The sequence below is a fragment of the Olea europaea genome, chromosome 10 (assembly GCF_002742605.1).
Source record: "Olea europaea var. sylvestris chromosome 10, O_europaea_v1, whole genome shotgun sequence".
Taxonomy (NCBI): domain Eukaryota; kingdom Viridiplantae; phylum Streptophyta; class Magnoliopsida; order Lamiales; family Oleaceae; genus Olea; species Olea europaea.
In genome coordinates, this window is record NC_036246.1 from 34,378,925 (window position 1) to 34,405,075 (window position 26,151).

The window sequence follows — 26,151 nt, forward strand, 5'->3', positions numbered from 1 at the left end:
CTTCACTTGCGCTCTCTCTTCTTTGTCCAATACCAAGTTTGAATCTTTACTTGATTAAATTCTTGCAAGTCCCTTTCAATTCTCTCACAAAAACAATGAATTCTCCTCATTTAATGATGATAATTGACAAATATTGGAGTATATTATGTAAAAGAGATATGTATGAAAGCCCCCTTCATGTATTCTCCTGTTGGATATCTGTAGCGGTCGAAAATTGGTAAAAAATCAAGCCCAAATTGGTTTCCAAAAGAGTTCCAATCGAATAAGGAAAGTTACACTTGCGTGCGGATTTTTTGTCTTTGCACAACAGTCGGTATTTTGATCATAACTTTGTCTCCCGATAATCGGTTGAGTTGATTCAAAATGCATTGGAAAGTTAACTAAAAGGGCTACAGTTTTCCTAGAGATAGATATTTTCTAATTCAGACGTTTACTATGCCTAAATTTGGTCGCAATCCTTGACAAAAAATCTGGAAAATATATAATGTAATTGGAAGTCGATTTATGGTAATATTGTGATGATATTCCATTCCTTTTTTTTACTTCTAATTGCATCCAATTGACTCCTATCAATCTTTAAAATATCTCTTATGGTCCAATTCAACCACTGGATATTTGCAATTTAGTCCTCAAATTTGTATTTCGTCATTTTTCGCTTCTTTCTTTCAATTTAACTTCCAACATCAAATTTTATCTAATAAATGAAATATACAATAAATTAGGCTATAATTGCTTTAAAGAACTATTAAATGTCTATATTTTTAGGTCTATATAAGTGTATAGAATACACTTATTAGTACCTCCGAAATTTTATTAATTTGCTCACTTATGACAGAAGAATACTGTGGTTACATTTGAAAAAATGAAAGCGGTAAATTAGAAAGACTACTTCCCTTGCATTAATGAAAATGCTTATGAAAATATGTTAAGCAGTAAAATAGGAAGTACTACTTCCCTTACAATAAGATTTGATACAATTAATGACAAAAAGCAAAAACAACTAAAACTAAAAATTAAAATAGAATTACAATTCTTATTCTGAAGTTCGGCCGTCCATGTCTATCAATTTGTGTGAGTGCTCGAATATGACGTGGAAGGTCAACTCATCCATACGTTTGATGTCGCCGATGATCCCAGCCTGCTGCGGCAAGAGCGTCTGCATCCTGGTTTTCCTCTCAAACAATTAGAATAAAATGTTCAACCCTATCGAATAGTTATAGACAAGTATTTTGTTTATATATTATGAATCAGGTGTTCCATGCATCTGTGCATATTTCATTAATTTACATTTAACCTTGAAACCTTTAATAATTGCTCAATGGTAAATTGTATTGAACACGTACAACTAATTATTTATTTATAGAATCATAACAATTTCTAAGTGCATAAAAATATATCTCAGCTAGCAGCATACTTCCTATGAAAAGTATGACATGATTACTGATTTATACTCATTCAAGATTCGCTGACAGCAAAGAATTCCCAACTCTTCAGTAAAAAATCTCATTCATAATAAAGGATTGCTAGATATGAATACCGTCAAAACATCGAGGTCTCATCTAACTTGATTGTGTTGAAAGTATTCCTAAAAATCAAATTAAGATCTAATGCTACCGTTCTACTTCCCTTTTAGTCAATCATGGTGGGTCTGTGGTCCACTTGTCCTCGATATGGTTCTCCTAGAATCAGCATTTCACTGGAAGAGGGAAAAGTTTTCTTTGTACGTAGCACAGATTAATGCCCAAAAAGCACCAAAAAAATCTATCACTGGGTTAGAATTATCTTACCTTTAATCCCCAAACAGATATTAGCCGCAAAATTCTTTAACTTGCAGGAACACGTTCTTAAAGCCATGATCGTTAGTTGACAAAATTTACTAGCAATAGCTTTAGAAGAGTAGCGAGTTTGCAAGCTACCATTAGCTGTAAAACAGCCATCATGCAAAAAAGGAAATTCTCCAATATAATTTTCTTTAATTCGATTAGGCTATGAAATCAGCAGATTAAATCTATGTTACCCTTAATTTCAACATAGTGATTGTACTAACTTCATTGACTCGCCAGTGTAGATATATTCTTTAACTGCACAAGATCATTTTATATGGCTTCATGAGCAGGATTTGCAGCAATAACATATATGATTGATCAAAATAGAAAAAACTTACCACCAATACAGGCTTACACTAGAGAATTTTTGTTATAACAGGTTGTCATAAGCAGCATCACTTGCAAGTGCAACCTCGGGCTTTGTCTTATCATGAAAATATATCCCAGATTGATTGAATGAACACAATATTTGCATGAGTTCGTTGTTAGACAATTTTGAAGGCCTTTTATTTGCAAATCCACCAGATTCCAAAATGGTAATTATTTTCTCTCTGAACAAGCTCATGCACACTCCAGATGCAGAAGACAAATCAGAGTTCCCTTCACCACTCACCCTCTCTTCATCTGCATTTTCATGGGCATCACAATTATGGCAGTGCCTACTACCTTGACAAAGCCCTTGTGCCTTTGACAACTTCATTAATTCCATTAACTTCCTCTTTTGCTTAAACGTCGCACCTAGCGTTTTGTTCTTCTTACTAAAGCAAGTCCTCGTAAATGCCCACCATTCCTCAAGATTGACGTCTGGAATCACATTTTTTGGATAGACTTTTACCACCGAAGAATCTACCTTTGGACGTGGTAGAAAATCGTTCTTGCTCACATCCATTACGAATTCCACTTCAGCCAGCAGCCTCACATTCACGGCTAATCTATTAAATTCAGAATCACCTGGCTTTGCCAATAGCCTCCTTGCAAACTCTTTTTGAAGCAAAAGTGTTGCACTCCTAAATGGGTTCAGCTTCGCCCCAAAAACCAACTTAGCCAACAGGGGTGAAGATATGCCATATGGAATGTTTGCCACAACAAGATTGAACTCTGGAAACTCAGTCTTCAATGCATCACTGCAGATAACCTGAGAAGAAAAAAAGGTGTAAATTTGATCCCTAACATCAATGAGTCCATTGAATGTTCAATTTGGTATTAGAGTCCACACAAATGGACAGAAATCCATTCCTCTATGCTGAAACCTTAAGTCCTCTGAATGATTTCCCTTCCATTCAGATGGACAGTTTATTAATTGAAAGTCTATTACCAATGAACACCATTTAAAATTCAAATAATTATAGAATCTCAAAGGAATTCCATGTAATAGGTTTGCATTAAACCTTTTCTACAATTCTTTAGCCAGCAGAACATTTAGGATCGCGTTTTGAAATTAGAAATTTCGGTGATACATTTCATCATACATTTAAGCGGACGCCATATAATGTATAAATTCTCACATTCAAGCGATCCTGGAGCCCTCCTTCAGCGACGCGTTTACAAAGAATCTCCACCATGCGCTTGTCAATCTCGACAGCTACGACTTTCTTGGCTACTTCAAGGAGCTTGAGAGTGAGATTTCCGGTTCCAGGCCCTATTTCCAAAACAGTATCGTCTGGTTTTATGCTAGACGTTCGGACAATGGAATCCAGGACTCGAGGGTTTGTTAATAGGTGCTGTCCTCTGCTTTTGAGAAGGTGTAAGTGCCCTTTTTCTTCTCCTTCTCCACCGTTCTTTCGTATTTGAGAGTAGTCCTCATGACTGGACTTTGTCCGAAGGCGTCGTGAGAAAAAAATTTCGATAAATTTGGAATTGCAAAGATCCTTTGAGAGCGAATTATGACAACGGATCATTGGGTTTTCTGGGAATTGAATGAAACTTTTACGGAATTCAGTTGAAATTGCAAGGAACTTATTTTTTATGGTTTTCTTACAAAAGAGAGGCGCGGGAAGATACATTGCCGAAGTTACGTCTACTTCTCCCAAACCCATGCACCGCCGGTACCACTCATTCATTAAATTTAGCCTCTTTTGTTTATCATTTTTTAAAGAATTAGAATGAAAAATATAGTCGTTACAAGTCCACATAAAAGATAGAATTTCAAAATTGATGACTAGATGTGATAAATAACGATCATATTTTTTATTTTAATGATGAAAGAATGGGAAAAAGGGCAGAATGAGTGATAGTAAATAAATAAATAAATAAATAAATATATATATATATTTACAAGTCCACATAAGAGATAGAATTTCAAAATTGATGACTAGATGTGATAAATAACGATCATATTTTTTATTTTAATGATGAAAGAATGGGAAAAAGGGCAGAATGAGTGATAGTAAATAAATAAATAAATAAATAAATATATATATATATTTACAAGTCCACATAAGAGATAGAATTTCAAAATTGATGACTAGATGTGATAAATAACGATCATATTTTTTATTTTAATGATGAAAGAATGGGAAAAAGGTGAGGGCTTAGCTTATCAAAATATGTTCCAATGTTTTAGTGAATTATTTTTTGGAAAATAAATAGGTAATATCCGTTTTTGTTAATTATTTTACTAAACATTTGAATTTTGGATAAACTTGGAAGTGGATATGGATAGACACTAGAGTGTATTAGATATAAAGTAGACCTTGCAAGCAAGTTGGGCTAAATATTACATTACCCACTTGCCCAATCCATCTAACCCATGTTGACGAAGCCAGATGAACCCATATCTTTTTCAAAATAAAAAATATATATTTGAATTCTTAGTTATTCCATTATTCTGCTTTGTCAATCTCTGTAACATGATGGAATTGTACAAGTGCCCAGAAGTATTAGGACGCATTTGGAAGAATCTAAAAGTTAATTGAAAGAATTCATAAAATTTTGAGATCAAAATTGACACTTGGAAAAGTTCAAAGACCAAGATCAAAGAAATCAGAAGTTGAAGGATCAAAATTTGGAGGACCAAAAGTTCAGGGCCTGAATATTGTAGTAATTCATGGAGTGCAAAATCCTAGCAGTTGGGACCAGACGCATAAGCGCTAGTCCGTCGCCTCGTGTGTGCAAATCTCAAGCGCGTTCTATATTTTGCACCATTTGGGCTAGGCCCCAAAAATTGTATTTTAATTTTTACATCATCGTTTGCATATTTTCTCTCCATATTTAGCGCAAATTGAAAACGAAGATGGTGCAATTTGTTTGAAGTGGAATAATTATTCTCCCAACAGAAAATAAGTAAAATATCATTTTTGACAATTATATATGCTGAAAAATATTCTAAAAAAAATCAATCACACCAAATTACAAGAATACAAGCAATTATTTTACGTAAAAAATTTTCTCAATGTGAGGAATAAAACCTACCGGACCTCGTCTAGTCAAAATTTTCATTATAAATCAAATAATGGGTATATTAAGTCTTCTCTACTCTCAACTATATGTTACAATGTACATTTTTTCAAATAACAACAATCTTGACAGAACAATATAAAAATAGAAAAATATATAATAATAAAAATTGGTTACTATTCATGCACACTAACCAATGTTCCCGAACTCAAAATTCGATCTTCACCATTCAGATTTTGTAGCTCTATATCTTGTGAACCTCTCCAAATGATCGAACTACAGACGACTAGTGATCGTAGCTTTGATGAGATTTGGGCATAGGGAAAAAATATCGTATTTCCTCTTTTTTCAAAAATGGGTTGGACTTCTACTTTCTTCAATTTTCTTGTATTTATATTCATCATTAGGGTTAGCATCTTAATGGGCTTTGAGCTATAATATAAGACCCCAAACATGGGCTTTCCTCCGCATAAGAGGAAAATAATCCAGCATATCTCCCCTTTCCAACTATGGGGAGGCGTTCGCCATCCCAATAATTGAACAACAATCTTCAAGCTTTTCTTTGGTAGTATCTTCGTCAACATATCAAAACTATTATGATCGGTATGAACTTTCTCAAGTTCGTCATCATTCAACACATCTCTAACCTAATGGTACCGTATATTAATGTGCTTCGATCTTGCATCAAAACTAGAATTTCTAGCAAGATAAGTAGCACTCAGCAATTTTTAGTCGCCTTTATTGCTGCACTTTCGAAGTTTCGATTGCCAAGCTACAAGCCTACTTGCAAAAGTAATCCGATAACCCGAAGTAAACTTACGAGTATCCAAATCTCATGCCATATCTATATATGTGTAGCCAACTACTAACAATGGTTGTCCATTTCTAAAACTAAGACTCAAATTGGAAGCGCCTTGAAGTTATCCTCATGATCCACTTAACTATATTCCAATGTTCTCCTCATGGATTTTATAGAAAACGGCTAACTACACCAACTGCATGAATTGTATCATGCTTTGTGCAAACCATTGCATACATTAAACTTCCTTTTGTTGAGGCTAAGGAATTCTTTTCACATCTTCCTTTCCCTTATATATAGAAGGACATTGCTCAATACTCAATTTGAAGTGGGTAGCAAGATCAGAGCTAACGACTTTAGTCTTGTCTATATTGAACCTCTCAAGCACTTTCTTAATGTGCCTATCACGACTGATTCTTATGCCAAGGATTTTCTTTGATTGTCCCAAGTCCTTCATAGCAAAAGACTTACTAAGTTGCTTCTTAAACATTTCAATTCTTCAAGCATTCCTACCAACAATCAACATATCGTCAATGTAGAGTAATAAAATGATCTCATAACAAACTCAAACTTCTTGGACCGCTGTCTCGGTACTTGCTTCAGACCATAAAGACTTTTCTTAAGCTTGTATACATAATCATCTTTCCCTCTCACTTTGTTTGGTTATTCTATGTAAATTTCCTCCTCCAATTTATCATGAAGGAAGACATTTTTTACATCTATTTGCTCAACTTCTAAGTCAAGACTAGCTGCTAGGTCGAGAACAATATGAATAGATAACATCTTTACAAGTAGAGAGAAGATCTCATCAAAATCAACACATTTTCTCTGACCAAGCCCTTTTACAACCAATCTAACTTTATATCATGGCCGTGAAGTAGACTCATTTTGCTTTGCCCTATAGATCTATCTGCTCTTTAAAGCTCTTTTACCATTAGGTAGCTTCACTAACTAGAAGGTATGGTTATCATAAAATGACTGCATTTCATCTTGTATGGCCTCAACCCACTCTATCTTATGTTCATCTTCCATGACTTATGCATAACTCTCTGGCCTGAGGCAGTAGCCTCTTGGGCCTCTCCTCAGGTTCGACCCTGACTATTAAGCACCATTTATATCGTAAAATAATGATCTTTGCGATTAAATACATGCTTATATGTTTATAATTTGATTTGAGATTATTATGTTTAAGGATAGAATTATTTTCATCTTGAGAAGACTATTAATTAAAAATGGATCATTAATTTTTAACTTAAATAAGACTTAATCGTCAACAGATAATTGAGGATTTAAATATGATTACAGCAATGGATTTGGGATCCTAGTGTTTTACTCGATTGTGTTTCACCTTAAGACTCATACATTTCAAATTGCTTATTTTAATTGTTAATTAAAAAAACTTAAATTCAAAACTAATTTGTTGAATTTGTGTGGTAATGTTAGGATTATTTTTTAACAAAAGTGAAAATTACAATCAATTTTGTGAATGATACTCTACTAATCATTCATTACTTGTTTACGATATGTATCCTTGAGGGATAAATTCATTACAATATACTTAAGGATAGTATGTAAAGATAGGTATAACTTACTCGAGAGAGATTGTTAGGTATTATAAGATCATGGATTGTCAACATTAGAATCAATAGTTTAATAACGAAATTGGAGAATTATGATGGATTACTAGGTGTAGTCGGATTCCTAGTGTATTTTAACTTTGAATTTTTCTCCAAAAATCATTTGTACGCTTTTTGCTTACTTTCATAGAATAGATAACAAAATCATCCAAAACTTCGAATTCTATATGACTTGACTAGATTTAGATTCAACTAAATCTATTTTAAATTCTCAATCCTTTGTGAACGATATTTTTTCACTACTCTATTACTTGTTCATGATGTTGTACATTTTTTGAGATTTTATGGCAACACTTAGAAAACAAGTAATTGAAGCTTTTATTTCTTGTCGGCTCCAAACCAGGACATGAACCCCCCTCCTTGGGCAAGTTGTATGGTCCGCTGCCTTTAAGGAATACACAAGTTGCAAACTAATTATACAATAGTACTAATCTCTGTCGTTATGGAGTTGGTTTCAGGGAGCCTACAATAATTAATCATGTTCAAAGCTCGATTCTGATTATATTTTAAGCTTTTCCACAACACATTTCATATTAACTAGAGAATATTAATTGAAACTCATGTTACTTTTGCCCTAATTGTACACAAGCTTAATACTTTAACCTCCACAACCGCATTCTAGGCATAATCATTGAAATGTTGGATTTAGATTATCGAGTGAAATTATTGTCTTAAGTATTTTTATTGTTATTTATTTATATTCGCTTTCCTTCTAAAGTTATAACAAAGAATAGAAAGTATAAACTCAAAGTCATGTTAGTTTTTGCCCTAATCGTACACAAGTTTAATACTTTAACTTCCACAACCGCATTCTAGGCATAATCATTGAAATGTTGGATTTAGATTATCGAGTGGAATTATTGTCTTAAGTATTTCTATTGTTATTTATTTATATTCGCTTTCCTTCTAAAGTTGTAACAAAGAATAGAAAGTATAAACTCAAAGTCATGTTAGTTTTCCCTAATCGTACACAAGCTCAATACTTTAACTTCCACAACTTCATTCTAGGCATAATCATTGAAATGTTGGATTTAGATTATCGAGTGAAATTATTGTCTTAAGTATTTTTATTGTTATTTATTTATATTCGCTTTCCTTCTAAAGTTATAACAAAGAATAGAAAGAATAAACTCAAAGTCATGTTAGTTTTGCCCTAATCGTACACAAGTTTAATACTTTAACTTCCACAACCGCTTTCTAGGCATAATTATTGACATGTTGGATTCAGATTATCGAGTGAAATTATTTTCTAAATATTTTTATGTTTATTAATATTCGCTTTCCTTCTAAACGTAGAACAAAGGCTTGTGTATCAGTATTTATTGCTTGACCCTTAATGATCTAGTATTGATATACAAGACTATCATATTGCCTTTACTTGTATTTATACTTAAAAAATAATAGATGCTCTCTTTCATTTGCTAGACAAATTATTTTGTCTGTATAAAGAATATTGTAAATAAAATTTATAGAAGTGATAAGTTTTTGGCCCACAAGATTTTTGGAACATTCGCTTGCATGTGGATGTGGGAAGAATGCATAAAAAGGTTAAAATATGTTCAAGGCATGAATATATCTTAGGAATTAAGGAATGACAAGAGCTGGCGTGCAAAGACCAATGAATTATCCGTCTACTATTTTCTTTTAACAATTGGGAGCTCATTAAAAAATAATAATAATAAAGAAAAATAAAAAATAAAAAATTGGGGGCTCATTTTATTTATATGGTTTAATGCCACTCTCTTATGATTGTTCTAAATGTAATTGTTTGTTTTAAGCATGCTTAATTAATTAGAAAATTATGAGTAACATTGGATATATAATATTAAATTTTAATAGACAAATTATTTTATTAATAGTAATATTAACTACTGTGTAATTTAACTTGCCAAAAACAAGCTTGCTTAATTAAAAAGAAAACTAGTAATATTTTTGCAACGAAATTTTATTTTTCCCTTTTTTATTTTTTAAGCTCTATCAACTACTCCATAGTTGACTTTACGAAGTTATAATTAGATTAAAACTACTCTACCATGGTCATTCTACCAAATTTTGTACAGGTTACTCACATGAGGTGGGTCCTAACATCATTAAAATAATACACCAAAAAATGCACCACCCTCCTTGTATGTGAGTAGTCAGTGGGCCTGGCAGAGCAGCAAGACCCTTGTAATTATTTGATTTAAAAATTTTTCACTAAGGACTCGTTTGGTAGAGTTTGTTTTTGCTTTTTGCAAAAAAAAAATTCATGAGAAAGTTATTTTAAATCAACTTCCTTTTAAAAGTTCTTTTAAGTAGACAAAACACTTCTAAAAAATTATCCAAATATATACAAAAATTGATTTCTAGACTAAAAATATATATTTAACTTTTCAAAAATCTTTCTAATGGTACTAATTATAAGATTGATGGTTTGCTAATTGGATTTTGCTTCACCCTGTACAAGTGCCAAATGCAATGTTGATAACATTGCATTGGCCGCCAATATTGCATTTTTTGGATACTGCCCAATGAGAGGAGACTCCTTGCTAATTTAATTCGTATTAGCTAATTAGGAGATGCGACTTTTTTTTATTTGAAATGCAAAAAGGTTTGAACAAATAAAAGCCACCGAAACTCAATGTTCAAATTCAAGACTATATTATTTGCGTGCTCACTTGTCTCATTACTACGATACATAGTGAATTTTTCTTGACATACGGTGCATATCGTAAAAATTCTAAGTCCGAGTAGAGAATGTGCTTAACATTCAAAGCTCGAACCGAGTTCATAGTATGTTGGAGCTAGAAATAGTGCTAAAACTTTGACAACTTGGACAAGACAAGACTAACTTGACCCAGAGTAGTAAAAATCTTGAGATTCACAATTTTCATCCATTACACAATTTTGACAATAAACTTTGAAGAGTGACAGTTGTCTTCCCATTAATCGTATCCAGAGATTGAGCAGCCGACAAAGTTCAATTTTTTTTTATTCAACTGAATTTGATAATTAATTTTCAACTCAAAAGCTCTTTAGATCTTTTAAAAAACTATGATAAAATTGAAACAGTATAGAAAAGATTAATACGACATTACAACTAGGATGACAATGAGTCAGTTCAATCCGTAGACACCAAGCTCGAATTGTGTCAACAAATTAGGCTTATTCAAACCTTTGGCATGAGGGCCTCGTGTGTCGAGTAAGTTTTTTTTTTTTATTAAAAAAAGAAGAATTAATAAAATAAATTAAAAAATGAGTCGGTCCACAAGCCAACTCGTAAAGAAGAGTGTCCAATTTGATTCATGGCTTGTCTCAACGAGCCCTGAGTCATTCATGAGCTGAGTGAATCCACGAGCAGTTCAATTCATTGTAATCCTTAATTTTAATTGAGCAAGTTTAGTTCGTCATCCCTAATTTTAAGGGAGCGAATTGGTGAACGCTCCTTAGATGAGGGTATTGTTTTTCAATTCTTATACATACATCGTAAGGAATAATTTCAACCCCGTAAAAGGCCTGAGTGAAAGTAAAAGACGAATATTTGCTCCGCACCGACATTAACGGAATTGGGATCTCGAGAGCAATAAAGCAAAACAGTATTTTAAAGGGAGAGTAACGTCCACCTAGAAATTAATGTGACCGTTGACGGCGTTAATAATTGGCGGCAATTATGTTTGACACGTGCGACGGGCTTTTCAAGTGGAGCCCAATAGAGACTTGACAACAACCCTACCTGTATCTGAATCTGGCCTAATCACGTGCGTCAGACTCACCGCCAGTCACTACCAAAGAGCCAATCACGCTTTTCCAGCTAAAGTTAGTTTGGTTGGTCGCTTCACTTTTAAGCCTAACACTGTTAATATGAATAAAAGAAATTTTGCTATTTTCCCTTTAAATTTTTACTTGTATATTTGATAATTTTTTTATTTTTTATTATTGTATATTATAAGTTATAAATTTTATGAAATGTGTGACTAAAATCAATAAAAATAATATTTGATCAATTGATAAATTTGAAATTTTTTTAATAAGCATACTTTTGAACGAATTTTCACCCAACAAATGCTTAAAGGAAAACACAACGGATAGAAAAGGAATAGTAAAAAGAGTGAATCTACACGTTGGATAAAAAGGAATAGTAAAAGAGTGAATCTACACATGGGATAATACATCGCGCAATCAAGTTGTCACAGATTCATGGTAGTGCCTTTATGGTGATTTTTTTTTTTTGGTCAAATAACCAATGTAAAAATGACAATTAATCCCCAGTAAAAAGCTTGGTAGAATTTTCCTATACACCAAGCAAGATTCAAAATTGATATTGAACCATAATTTTCTATTTTTGACCAACTCTTCCACTTCCTAATGATATCCTTAAAAGTGTAAAATTACAATGATATTTATCTTCTTCTTTTTACCCTTTTGGTATAGTATAGCTAAGCTTCTATTTGGTAGGGACAAAAATCGAGATTTTAATTCAAGTTAAAGTCAACAATTAATTTTAATCACATATTTTTTGGAATTCACAACTTTTCGACCACATATTTTATCAACTTTTACCAAAATTTATTATAAATTTGATTTTAATCATCACCATTCAATTAAAGACTCCGTAACTCATTTTAATATATTCATATATGATAGTTTTTATAGTGTACCCACCTATAATATTAGTCGAAAATTACTTTGTCGTGATATGCTGAATCAAAACTTTAAATATTTTTACTAATTACTATATATATTGTGTTTTTTCATGATAGAGGGGATGTGTCAATATTTGAATCCTTCATCCTGATTGTGAAAGTAACAATTCTTAATCAATCATGATAAGGTAATTTGGCCCCTGTTTAGTTCCCATTAAACGAGAGAGAGAGAGAGAGAGAGAGAGAGAGTTTTGAATAGTATTTTTAGGAGAAAATGTGATTAAAAAGTAGAAAAAAAGTTAAGTTTATGGATAGAATATTCGATTGTGTAAATATGTTATTGAAAATAATCTCGTAACAAAATTTAAAATAAATTAAAGGGTATTAAACAAGTGCTTGATATATAAATATACGTGTGTGTTAATATGGTGATGTGGAGGTGTGTGAAGAGAGTATTAATTTGCATATGCAATGATGCAAGTTATACTTGTCTCATGCAAAGGACTAATCACAACAAACACAATGAATGCGAAAGATAGTGGTGGCTATTCTATTATGTTGCCAAAGACACTTCACCTTCACAAAATGATGACACCGAAAAAGATCCAATGTATAAATATTATTTAAAATTAACCTAAAATCTTTCCATCTTGTCCAAAATATGGCCTCATCAACTTTCTCTATCAAAATATATTCCTTTTTATTTGAAGGGACTACGACCATGCTTTTTGAATTTTTGTTCGTTTGAACAAGTTCGTACGTTTTAAACGATTTCATTTTCAAAAGAAATGACCGTTTTAATGTATATTCATGAATCATCCATGCCACGTGGACAAAATACGTGTCATACATCTAATTTGATATGTATAATAATAACACATAACAAAGTAAGACGCATTTATATTTTTATGAGATTTTAATTTGATATCATGCATTTTTAGAATTTCAACTTTTAATTTTTCTTTGCCACGAGAAAAGATCATAGAATTAAATATATTTAATTTATCTTGTTATTTATATAAATAATATATGAATAAGAAAAACGAAGAAAAATTTATATAATTTCGTTAAGGCAAACACAAAACATGAATTTACAGAAGTTAATTATTATGCACTTTTTTGTAGACTAACACAGGGTCATAATGGACTCACCTAATCGATAATGTTGTCAATGTTGCCGATCCATACTATTCAATATTTAAATTTTCTTTTACGTAATTGAATAGAATATAAATAAATCGAGCCCCCGAATCAATTTAAAATATAATATCTCGGTTGTCTTAACTTAAATTCTTAAATAAAGTAATTATTCGATATTTGGATTTCAACTAAGAAGCTAAGTGATATTTAAATATTATTGATGTATATATCAACAATATAAGATTGTAACTTGTTTTTGTTTATTAATAGTTATTTATCAAAAGAGTAATGCCATTTGTAGTGAAAATTGTCAGTAATCGTCCTATGTGGCATACACTTGACAATTTGGTATTTGATACATTGATAAGGTAGTTATTTTTTGAATTATACATCAAATGAAAAACTGCCAAATGTACGTCACATAGGGCGACTGTCGATAGTCTTCACTGCGAATAACATTATTCTTATCAAAATGATTTTTTTTTTTTTTAATTTGAAGATAGGGTAGAAAATATAGTTTAGTAGGCCATTTAAACTACAAGATCCGTTTTTGTGGGAGTTGTTAAGATAACAATAATGGCTGCCACCAATTCCCCGTCTATCGCGCCGTTGAACCCTTAAAAGGCGTAAGGGGGGAAAGAAAAAGGCCCAATTTAGACAATTTTTAAAGTAAATTAAATGACCGTTTTCTTCACTGATGAAATGCCCTTTCAACGGATAATTAATTATGTTAAAGTGAACTAATATAATCCTCCTTTTCATATAAATTATTAATTATGTAAAACTTGACTTGTGTTCTTGTTTTCTTTTTTCAACTACAAACTAATGATTGCATTACATTATTATTTACAAATTTTTTTATCGACCGGTGATGTGGCAAAAAGAAAGTAGGTGCAATTTATATTTCGAGCTGGTTTGTGAAATTTTGATTCAATCATATTTGTTACGTTTTCTCATGATAAACAAATCTGTAAGTGGTGATGTACATGTAGCACAATATTTTTCTTGTCCACTTATCTTTGTAGCATTTGTATGGTATATATTATTAGCAAAAATTGGCCCGGTTAATAGTTTTTTTTTACTATGAAATTGATTTCACGTCTCCATTGAATATGATAAACACTTTCTACTATTGAAATTTTATTGCCATATCAACAGTGATAAGTTTTTATTCTTTCCACTGAAGATAAGAGATCATACTTGCTCTTCTCTAGACACAAGTATAGATATACGTATTTTTAGATCTGAGCATCGAGTGGTTACTAAAGCCATGTAAGAATGGGTGGGAGATTTAACGTAGACCCGTGAAGAGTATGGCAAAAGTGGAAGATGACATTAATTCTGAGACGTAGAAGTAGGCAGGACACAAGATTTATGAAAAAAATAAGAAAAGAAAGGGACAGACATAAAAGAGAAGGCCAAAGTTCACATGGAATGGAAGTCGTAGTGGGAGTGTCTTGTTTTTTTGCCCAAAAGCATTTCCACTCTACATAAAAGCACCAAATGTATTACTACTTTTCAGTTTTAGATTGATTAAATTAGTACATATATAGGGTACATCATACATTTTATTAGGCAAATATCTCTCTCATTAATCAAACAAATTTTATGCGTGTCGTCGGAGTGCTTAATACATTAAATTGGCCATAGGGGTATAGACCTCATGGTCGGGTGAGTTTGTCCGAATATTTTAATATACGAAATCACCCATCATACTTTAGGTATTTTTTGAATGTACCATTCTATACTTATTTTATTTTTATTAAATCGTGAGTTGAAAATACTAATTATCTTTTCAATATGTCACGAAATATGACATCAAATAGCATCCAATATCTAGCCGAGTAAATATACCATCAAATAGCATCCAGTATTGAACTGGGTATAAACACTAAGTTGCATCACTAAAGAGCAAATCAAAAACTAAAAAACAACACAATTTCATTCCCTCCTACTATCTCATCGAGTCATTGCTTCAAGGTAAATAAATCGAACAAATTCGATTTCAGAGTTGAGTATCCACGATTACAATTCAAGAACAAAATAATTGGACCCAATCCATTTTCGATTCCTTTTTTTTTCAGGAACCGAACCATAACCTCCGATTCGGAAGGTTCAATTCCAATATAAAAATGTCCATCCCTAATAGGGGAGATTATGTGCTTGTAGGGTGGCAAAAAATAAAGTTAACTGGCCACTCAAGCTTGGTTAGGCTTGTTGGACGAACCTCGCTCAGTCCATGACTCTAGTCCTGTGGAGCTGAGCTAATATGGCCGACAAGATTTCATATTTGTTTAAAAATAGAATTTACAAAAATTAATTTCTTCATTGTAACTTGAAAATTCATATTTTCCATTTAGTATTTGTACTAAACATTTGATAAATAGTTAACTGATATACATTTAAATTAGTCACGTAGACACTGAATATGAAGATTTAATATGTTTAAATCAAAATATAAAGGTAACATGCAATTTTTTTAAAACTTAAGAACCCCTAATTAAGTTAATCTCACTGTTAAATAAAATTTACATGACTACAACTAGTTTATTTAGCCTAAGATATTACACAAAATTAAGTGATTAAAATGCAAAAATAATTGTTTTTTTCCATTCTTGGGAGATTCTTCATTATCAGAAAACCACGTGTGAAGTTTTGACCAATCGTAGTGACAGCTAAGAAATCCTAATCTAGTCTCACCAACTCCCTGTCAACTTCAAAACACAAATACAAAACCACATTAATCCAAATTCCAATGTTTGGTTTTGCTTAAAAACCATGAATTTTTAGTAAATTTTGATAAAAATGAATGAAATATATGCTTGAAAAGTCGATAAAAATTTTAATCTCGTAAAATTAATAATTAAAAATTAATTATTGACCTTAACTTTAAATTAATTGTAAAAGGCAAAAGAATTTGTTATTATTAAGTCCTATGTAGATGTTAGATAGGGGAAGATGACCTAAATGTACTAGTTTTAACTTTTTCTTCCACTGCCTTATTTGATCCTCATTTTTTAAATTTTATTTTTAATCATACATTATTTTTCTAAAATATTTTGTACGTCCATAATTTTTCTCTACTTTTAACCACATATTTAAAAAAAAAAAATATTTTCACAAAATCTATTTTGAAAAACTTCTATCAAAAGTGGACCTAATTACTTTTAAACACAGCTAGATTTATACCTCGCAACTGAGCAAGAATCCTGGAATTGAGACTTCAAACAGACTTAGAGCCCGTTTGGGAGATATTTTTATGTAAAAATATATTTTTGAATGATAAATTGATGGGAAATATGTGATTGAAAAATAAAGAAAAATTTTTGATTTACATGTTATATTATTTTAATAAAGAATGTGTGGTTGAAATGAAGAGAGAGAAAAATGCATTTTAAAAAAAAAAGGTACTAAACGGGAGCTTAACATTAAACAATGAGTAATCGCACATATTACTAATAAAGGTGAAGCTTCGCCCCTCGAGGCATAGTCTAGTGGTGTAAATGATAAGAGTGGGGTTATTTCACGCCTTGCTGGTAGTCGCAGTATGAGAATTCGATTCCCGAGATATGAAATTGGACTCCTTGTAGGCGCAGTGTACAGACAGCTTTGGTTCCGTGGTCTGTTGGGACACATTTCGAGATTTACCTCCCTCACAAAACTTTAGGGACGAGACGATGAGGACCCTTAAGGTTGTGGTTCAACCCTATTTTTTAATAAAGGTGAAGCTCCTTAGATTTACACTCGTTTGTTTATCTGTTTGTGTCTTTCTTAATTTTATTTTCTGTACTCAACAAAAAGAATTAAAAAAAAAAAATTACTTGCACCATGTTGCTTTTCTTGTTTGTACTTAAGTCAAGCGGTAATTCAAAGCTATACATACAATTGTGTGTGTATATATACTCACATATTTTTCTCGAAAACTGCTGCTCTTACTCCAAAGTAGAAATGCACACTTGTTCAGTTTTCCCACACGCCAACTAGCCGACACACACACACACACACACACATTCATCTGAATTTGGGTTTTCAATTTGACGATTTATATATGTTCTTAAGGCAAATTTGAGAGAGAAATATGAAAATGAACTCAGTTTCTAAGTGGGTTTTGTTCATCTTCTTGTCGGTGTCTGTTGGATGTGGACTGGTACAATGTCGTGTGACATATGATAGAAAGGCTATAGTTATCAATGGGCAAAGAAGAATTCTCATTTCTGGTTCCATACATTACCCAAGAAGCACTCCTGAGGTACTAAATTTATTTATTTTATTTTTTAAAAGAGAAATCTGTCTTTTTACTTGCTTTTTCTTGAAGAATTTGACTTCATTTTGTCAATGAAATGTTGTGTCTTTTAGATGTGGGAAGATCTGATAAACAAGGCCAAAGAAGGAGGCGTAGATGTGATTGAAACTTATGTATTTTGGAATGTTCATGAGCCTTCTCCTGGCAATGTACTTCACTTTCTCTTGGATTTACTTTTCAATTAAACTGTTTTTTGCTTCCTTCTTTTTTATCGCCTTTTTTGAGCTGAATGTCTGTATTTTTGGGTATGCTCTTTGTGGGTTCTTCAGTACAATTTTGAAGGGAAATATGATATTGTGAGATTCATAAAGACCATCCAGAAAGCAGGTCTATATGCTCATCTTCGAATTGGGCCTTATGTTTGTGCAGAGTGGAATTTTGGGTAATAATTTCTGTGCTTTTGCCAGTGTCTAATCGCAAAAAGTTATATGATATGAAAAAAAAATTCAACTTTTTTTTCTCCACTTTTATTATTTGTAGAGGATTTCCAGTTTGGCTGAAATATGTACCAGGAATTAGCTTCAGGACAGACAATGAGCCTTTCAAGGTAAAAATTTCCCTCCCTTTTCTAGTTCCTTCAGCAAATGCATCTGCTTTAAGCAACTTAAGAAATCCACTTAATGGAATTGCTCTACAATTGAACAAATCTTTGTTCTGAGTTGTGTTTTTTGGTTAGTATAACCTATCTGTGAAAATTTTATTTTATTTTATGGTTTGCAGATCGCTATGAAAGGGTTCACTGAGAAAATTGTTAGTCTGATGAAGAGCAAACATCTATTTGAGTCTCAGGGTGGCCCCATTATACTCTCCCAGGTGTGATTTTGGGGCCTTGGGCACTTACATTTTGTTGCATTCTACAATTTCATTATCTGCTGCTTTGGGCTACTGTCGAATCACACGCGAATGTATTTGTTTTAGCATCTCTCCTGCTCTGAATTAACTTAATTATGTATTACTGTCCACCAAGTGTATGTTTGGTATGTAGTACTCAACAAGACCGGCTAGTAAGAGCAATAAAATTTTAGCTTCTACTATCCTAGCCATTCCTCCTTACAAAACCTGCCATAAATATTGTTGCACAGATCGAGAATGAGTATGGGTCACAAGCCAAGGCTCTTGGTGCTCCTGGCCATCAGTACGTAACTTGGGCTGCAAACATGGCAGTTGGATTGGATACTGGGGTGCCATGGGTGATGTGCAAGGAAGATGATGCCCCAGATCCCGTGGTGAGCACATTTTACACTCAGTAGATCAAGAGTATACATTTGCTGCCTTAGTACTTGTTTGGTAGGATTATGATAATTGATTTTTTAATCGTTAGAGATAAAGTGTATCCTACCTGTGAGAGAATAATTCAAAAATGATGGCTTTAATAGTGAAATAACGGTCAAAAAATTGATTTTAATTGGATTAAAACCTCTACCAAACAAGCTCTTACATTGTTTCACTTAGGGCCCGTTTGGCACGGCTTTTACTTTGGCTTTTGCTTCTTGTAGAAGAGCTTTTGGAGAAAGCTATTTTAATTTTTGTTTGAAAATTAATATTTAAAATCACTTCCCATTCCGGAAGTGTACAAAAATAGCCAAACGGTCCAAAAGCGGCTTTTGGCTCTCAAAAGCTCCTTTTGATTTTTCAAAAGCCATCCCAAACGGGCCCTTAGTATTGTTTCATTGGAATTTCTTAAGCCTTTCAAATTCAGTATCCTATTGTTCATATATAACAAGATTTAGACTAGCATTAATTGTGGTTAGGAACAATTGCTTCAACGTTTCATTGCTAAGAACCAAAACCTGAGAGAAAACTAATTCTGTCTTGAAAAGTTGGACTTTAAATTTAACTTGAGTGTGAGAATATGTTCTATTGCCCTTGATAACTCTTCACTGCTGCCAGATTAACACATGCAATGGCTTCTATTGTGACTCGTTCTCCCCCAACAAACCATATAAACCAATAATTTGGACTGAGGCTTGGAGTGGTTGGTAAGTGAACTTTGGGTTTCTCTAATTACTGCGGTAAAATTAGTTACTGGGTGCCTTCTAATCATATCCTTAACCAAACAATTAGGTTCACAGAGTTTGGTGGTCCAATTCACCAGAGGCCAGTTCAGGATTTAGCATTTGCTGTGGCCAGATTCATACAAAAGGGAGGCTCATTTGTAAATTACTACATGGTTTGTTTCCAATTTCAATCATTTTTTATTATTTTGTATACATATTTCATATTTAAAAAAAAAAAAACATGTTTAATGTGGCTATTGATACAGTATCATGGAGGCACCAATTTTGGTCGCTCTGCTGGAGGCCCTTTCATTACTACAAGCTATGATTATGATGCCCCACTTGATGAATATGGTGATTATTAATCTATACTGCTTTATTTTGCACTCACTGTTGTAAAATGTTATTAGTCTGAATGTATGGAAAACATTCTTTCTCTGAGGCCAATATATGGAAATATCTATAACAAATCACATACATTCAAACATGGAAAATACGTAGTTTGAAAGTGGATCGTACACTCGATTATAAATACTTCAAATTGTAAAGGATTTGAGTTTTACACGGTATCTTTTGGAAATTTTCCTTCAAATTTTCCGTAATTGATAAGAAAGATAAATTTCTTAAGCATCTTCATCACATAGCAGAACAACAAATGTGTTTATTTCCATCAATTGTCCTTTTGCTGTTAAGTTCATAAGCCACGTGTCATTATGATCAAAATCTCCAACTTTAGTCTCACTTCCAAGACCAAGCAATTCTTTGTTAGACAACATTATTTCATCTTTTTAATTAATTAGCCACTATACACTAAAAGAATCTTCTTGTCTATGTACAGAAATATGGGTTTCAACATTTTCTCATGTTTTCAATTAAATAGCAACTATGCACTTAGAGGGAACAAAGAGACTATTTTTAAGGTGTAGAAGGGATGAAGGGAGAGACACCTAACTAAAATGTGTATTCGAAATGATTTGATGAAATGCAGTAAAACTTCGAAATGAACGATAGGCCTATACTGCTATAAATGTGAGTGTGTGTGTATAGCATTTTGTACGAGACTTTCTCTTTCGAAAAAAGTCATAGTTATTAGATACAGGAGATAGCGACTTTCTGATGTTGAAGAAAGGTAATTAATAATAACTTAAATATAAGATCACGTCTCCACTATTAAATTGTTTTTTACCTAATAACTGACTACACGCTATGCCTTTTTGACTCGATAGGTTTGGTCCGGCAACCAAAATATGGGCACTTGAAAGAGCTCCACAGATCTATTAAACTATGTGAGAAAGCTCTAGTTTCAGCTGATCCTACTGTGACTTCTTTAGGAAGCCTTCAACAGGTTTCTGCTTTTGCCCTTGAAATTATTAGCTAATGCAGTTAGATTTTATAGCACTTTCTTACTTGAACGCCCGACATTTCCCAGGCTCATGTATACTCTTCAGAATCAGGAGGTTGTGCAGCATTTCTTGCAAATTATGATACAAAATCTGCAGTGAGAGTGTTGTTCAATAACATGCACTACAATCTTCCTCCTTGGTCAATCAGCATCCTTCCAGACTGCAGGAACGTAGTCTTCAATACAGCCAAAGTATGTAAATGTTAGCAAATAAATTGATTATGGGTTAAAAGCACAAAACTGATGTTCACTGAACTTTTAGTGAAATTTCATGCCGGTCACTGAACTTGGAGTTTTATTACAATTTGATCATTCTTTTCATGTCCATTAGTTTGACTGGAAAGGCTGACGTGACAGATTAGTTTGTAAAACAAGTAGACTGCCAGGTCAACTCCTCCGCTAGTCAACTACATTGACGGAGTCACTAAATTGCAATAGTTTAATATTAGTGACTTATTTGAAAACATTGGTGTTCAATGATTAGTATGAAATGTCACTAATAAAAGTTAAGTTACCACTGTGTATTTAACCGGTTGAGTATACTGTCTAAAACCCTATAGTTTAGGCAAATTTTCAAAAGCAGGATTCCTCAACACGTCATGCCACTGTTCTTTAATATTATCTCTCTCCCTGAAACAATAATTAGTTTGCATTTCTCTTCAACAGGTTGGAGTTCAAACATCACAAATGGAAATGCTACCAAGTAATGCCAAGATGTTCTCATGGGAAACATTTAACGAAGATTTGTCGTCTTCTGATGACAGCTCATCATTCTCTGTTCACGGCCTCTTGGAGCAGATAAATGTCACGAGAGATACTAGTGATTATCTATGGTACACAACTAGGTGAGTTGAACCGAGCCAGCTGTGTGTCTTTCAACTTGCTATGCATTTGATCCCAATTATTTTGTCTCCATGGATTGAATCTCCTGCTTTTTCATAAATTTTCTCTTCTTGCGACTTTGTTTACTCTCTGTGCAAATTATCTCTAAACTTTGCAACTAATTTGCCTAGAATACATTTATCGTTGTCCTAGCACTATTCAACAGTCTGCTTGTCTTCTATCACAATCACCATAAGGTGGTTAAAGCAAAATTTATCGAGATTACTTGACCTGGATTTATCTGCATGACATTGATATGCTACTGCAAAAATTATAGCATTATATAACAGTCATCACATGTTTTTCAATGAGTTAACAGTGTTGATATTGGTTCATCCGAGTCCTTCCTGCATGGAGGGGATCATCCAACAATTATTGTTCAATCAACAGGACATGCTCTGCATGTGTTTGTCAATGGACAACTTTCAGGTTGCCAGTCCAATCTATTCTCAGGGTTTAAGATGATAATGGATTGCCCATTTTCTTGTTTAAGCTAATGTCTACTGCTACTCATATGTTGTCTAGGTTCTGCTTATGGGACCAGGCAAAGCAGGAGGTTTGCATTTAAAGGGAAGGTCGACCTACGTGCTGGATCAAATAAAATTGCATTACTCAGTGTTGCTGTTGGACTGCCAGTTAGTTCCGACCCCTTTCTCTAATCTTGTTTATAGTTTGTGGATATATGTATGACAAATTGATCATATATATTGAAAATGATTTGATTACATGGAACCTAGAAAATTCAAATTTAAAACAATTCGAAGGAAGAGCAGTCAAAGCAAAAATTATGAACTGAAACAAGCAAAAGATGAAAATAGGACACCTACAGCGAGAGGTGTATAATTCTAACTGGGCAAGTCTGAAGTTGTATTTTGAAGAGCTCTACAAAAGCTTATGGATAATCAATGTTTAAGTAGCTTTTAATGCCTTTAAAATATAAAATCAAGCTTTCGAAGTCACTTTAGAGGATATCATGTTATCCCAAAAAGTTACAGTTTTGGTATTTAAGTTCAATTATATAAGAGGAAGGACTTCAAAAGGGTTAGAATTGAAGCAAGTTGGATAAAATGGAGAAACAATACAGGGATGATAGAAAGATATTGATAATGTGAAAAGGCAATTTCTTCATAATGATTATTTAGTCCTTTTTTTTTTGGGATGCCTAGTATTTCTCCGCAGGCCACTGAAGGACAAAATATAAGATGAATAAAGAAAAAACAGGATTTTAAGAATAGTGTGATGCCAGACTAGAACAGATAAGTTATGCAATGAGATATATTTGGAGGAAGTGACAATGGAGGATAAATTAAGGGATGGAGGACTTTGATGGTTATATATATATATATATATATAAAGCAAGTCCCATTAGAATAAGTTAGAATGTGGAGATATCAAAATCGACATCGTCTATTGTGATTGCAAAAAATGTAATTGCATTGTTACTGTTGCTATCTTCCAGAGGAATTGTACAGCGCAACCAAACAGAGTGACAGAAATTAGTTACTTCGCGAAATTTCCTGAGAATAAACTATTTCCCTTTTTTTGTGTGTGTGTGTAGTGCGGGGTGGTGGTGTCAGCATCGGTAACAAAGGCATTTATTGTATATTACTGAAATTTATTTATCTAGTATGCGGAAGTTTCTTCTTACTTGAACTCAGTTCCAGTCTTGTATATTTTAGCATCGCCTTATGAAACTTTAAAAGATACGAATGGGAAATGCATTTAAATGTGGTTTCCTCGGAAAAAAATTCCACCTGAACATCTGAGTTCATAAATTCATTCAGAATTCAGAATGTCCTTTCCCTTGGTACTTTGGCTAAAAATTCTTTCTGATATTCTTTATTGATCTTCATTAAAGAATGTTGGAGGGCATTACGAGCAATGGAACACTGGCGTATTGGGTCCAGTTGCGCTGCATGGACTTGACCAGGGAAAATGGGACCTGTCCTGGGCAAAATGGAACTACCAGGTTGTTTATCATACATTTCTATTACCAAGAGATCAATATTGGTTTCGAAAATATTCTCATGAAAATGTCCTAAGCAGGTTGGTCTTAAGGGAGAGGCCATGAACCTCAACTCTCCAAATGGTATTTCTGCAGTTGACTGGATGCAGGGTTCACTGATTGCACAGAANTGCACAGTAGCCATATCAAATAGTAACTTTGGGCAAGATCCATGCCCCAACGTGTTAAAACGGTTATCAGTAGAAGCAATATGCGCTCCTTTGACTTAACATGCACACTAAAAGCTAAAGAAAGACGAAAAGAAGTGAGAAAGAGAATAAACTGTAAAGACAGGAAAGTATGTTAGATTTACGAGTGCACTTATTGAGCAAAGTTTAGGTATTGCTAAGTTATAGGGGTGCCCAAGGATACCCCCCTACATTGTTATGCTTTAGATAGTTCAGTTTGTAGATTCAAGGGATCCCAAACGGAGTTCCATTATGGATCTCGACCTGGGTCTGTTTTCCATTTTAACAGGAAATGTGAAACGGGATTGCTGCAATTTCTATTGTTGAGTTGATTGTTTGAATGTTAGCTTGATTGTGTTGTCAAGGGATGTAAAAACCCTGAATAGGTTTCATGGTAGGAATGGATCCTAGTGTGAAGTTTCCCCTTGATTATCTCTGTTTTGTGCAGTTGGTGAAGATTAACTAGAATTTCTGTATTTCATCCCCAGTAATTTCTGTATCTTCAAAGGATTGTAATTCTTATTGAAAATTAATGATTTATTGAAAGATCCAAAGTATTAGGCCCATCAATATTTGATATTGAATGTTAACCACGACTAAAAGCAGAATCTCAGAACAGAGTTATACATGCATGAATTTTGGACGAGGGAGAAACAGCAAAACTGGTAGAGAGGCAAGCTATATAGTACTTCAATATTTATTCAAACCAAGAGTAGAAGACTTGGTTAAAACTTTGGTCTAAAGAAGACAAATTAAAAACATAATATAGGTTTATAGCCTACTGGTTATAAGATAGACATTATGCAGTTTTTATGTGTTTAGCAATAGCCTGCTGCAGTTCTTCTTTCTTGGCCCCAACAACCTTGTCCACAATCTTACCTTCTTTGAGAAACATAAAGGTTGGCATCGCCTCTACTGCCCAATCAGTAGCAACCGACTGCAATACAATAGCAAAAACATGTTTGATTTTTGCGATATTGAATAGTATCAAACGGCATAATAAACAAGATTTTAATGTTTTGACCTTCAACTCGTCCACATCCACCTTCAAAAAGGTAACGGTGGGCAATTTCTTAGCCAGCTCTGCAAAGAATGGAGCAATGAAACGACAAGGTCCACACCATGAAGCAGTGAAATCTACAACTATCTGCAACAGAAGCAATTGAGCAAGTGCCGGGGAGAGACTAATTTGAAGTTTAAGGTCACTATTGAATAAAACAAAAAGAAATACACTGAATCTGCAGTTCGAATATATTCTATTTAATTTTTTGTTCAGAATAAAATCAACCCAAATCGAACTACAAATGGAAATCAAATATCCAGGAAAAATGAAATGACATTCACCCTCAAATATAAAACAGAAAGGAAAAATTCATGCTTCAAATATATCAGGTTTAATTGAAACCAAGTTCAATCACCAATATAATATAGTTCAAAAATGTTTACGAATTCGATTACATCTAATATCGCCTCAATCAGAAAAAATTGCACGTCAGGCAAATGCAACAAGCTGATCCAACGAAACTCCAATCAGATCAAAGAAAAAACGTTACCGTTTATTCAAACCAATGCAAAAATAAAAAATAAAATTAAAAATAAATGAAGAAGAAGAAATTAGAAAAGATCGTATACAGTAATGCAAAAACGCAAATAAATTATGAATCTGAAATCCACCAATAAAGCAAACCCATAAAATAAAAGTCGAAATCCACCCACAATGAATCTGAAAAAATTACCTAAAAAATTAAAAATAAGGAAACAAATTTACCAAACTCTTGGAATCATTCCCCTTCGCAATCTGTTCATTCCAGGCCTCAATGGTGTGGCAGCCGATCACTTGTCCCTCTACCTCCGTTGCCATTTCTTCTCTTTTTACGTTAAGGGGAAAAAAAATAATGATTCTACGGAAAATAAAATATATGGAAACTTGTCACACAAGAAACGCCTCAATGAT

General features: G+C 33.1%; 3 protein-coding genes across 4 annotated transcripts; 1 reads left to right on the plus strand and 2 right to left on the minus strand.

Annotated features, from left to right (window-relative positions):
• Positions 1 to 888: 888 nt before the first annotated feature.
• LOC111401951 (ribosomal RNA small subunit methyltransferase, mitochondrial) lies at positions 889 to 3,871 on the minus strand. 2 transcript variants are annotated; one of them, XM_023029942.1, is made up of 3 exons: positions 3,332 to 3,871; positions 2,165 to 2,961; positions 889 to 1,163 (listed from the first exon to the last, which is right to left on the minus strand). In XM_023029942.1, exons 1-2 carry the CDS (start codon positions 3,860 to 3,862, stop codon positions 2,197 to 2,199), a joined length of 1,296 nt encoding a protein of 431 aa, XP_022885710.1. In that variant the 5' UTR covers positions 3,863 to 3,871; the 3' UTR covers positions 889 to 1,163; positions 2,165 to 2,196. The 2 variants fall into 2 exon arrangements, with proteins under 2 accessions (XP_022885710.1, XP_022885709.1); XM_023029941.1 differs by lacking the exon at positions 889 to 1,163 and having other exon boundaries at positions 1,164 to 2,961.
• A 13,462-nt stretch (positions 3,872 to 17,333) lies between these two features.
• On the plus strand, positions 17,334 to 24,239 carry LOC111400572 (beta-galactosidase 3-like). The gene is made up of 16 exons (XM_023027981.1): positions 17,334 to 17,669; positions 17,777 to 17,872; positions 17,993 to 18,105; positions 18,204 to 18,270; positions 18,444 to 18,536; positions 18,806 to 18,949; positions 19,614 to 19,702; positions 19,788 to 19,893; positions 19,987 to 20,074; positions 20,947 to 21,065; positions 21,150 to 21,314; positions 21,789 to 21,967; positions 22,324 to 22,433; positions 22,530 to 22,639; positions 23,863 to 23,973; positions 24,051 to 24,239. The coding sequence occupies exons 1-16, from the start codon at positions 17,499 to 17,501 to the stop codon at positions 24,237 to 24,239; spliced, it is 1,950 nt and encodes a 649-aa protein (XP_022883749.1). The 5' UTR covers positions 17,334 to 17,498.
• A 608-nt stretch (positions 24,240 to 24,847) lies between these two features.
• On the minus strand, positions 24,848 to 26,151 carry LOC111401952 (thioredoxin H-type). Its single transcript, XM_023029943.1, has 3 exons — positions 25,966 to 26,151; positions 25,222 to 25,344; positions 24,848 to 25,134 (listed from the first exon to the last, which is right to left on the minus strand). Exons 1-3 carry the CDS (start codon positions 26,056 to 26,058, stop codon positions 24,997 to 24,999), a joined length of 354 nt encoding a protein of 117 aa, XP_022885711.1. The 5' UTR covers positions 26,059 to 26,151; the 3' UTR covers positions 24,848 to 24,996.

Coding starts and splice junctions, on each gene's coding strand:
- LOC111401951 (XM_023029942.1), bottom strand. CDS start 3,862: ATGGGTTTGGGAGAAGTAGACGTAACTTCGGCAATGTATCTTCCCGCG. Junction 2,962..3,331: donor GGCTCCAGGATCGCTTGAAT/GTGAGAATTTAT, acceptor TTTTCTTCTCAG/GTTATCTGCAGTGATGCATT.
- LOC111401952 (XM_023029943.1), bottom strand. CDS start 26,058: ATGGCAACGGAGGTAGAGGGACAAGTGATCGGCTGCCACACCATTGAG. Junction 25,345..25,965: donor GGAATGATTCCAAGAGTTTG/GTAAATTTGTTT, acceptor CTTCTGTTGCAG/ATAGTTGTAGATTTCACTGC. Junction 25,135..25,221: donor TGGATGTGGACGAGTTGAAG/GTCAAAACATTA, acceptor ATTGTATTGCAG/TCGGTTGCTACTGATTGGGC.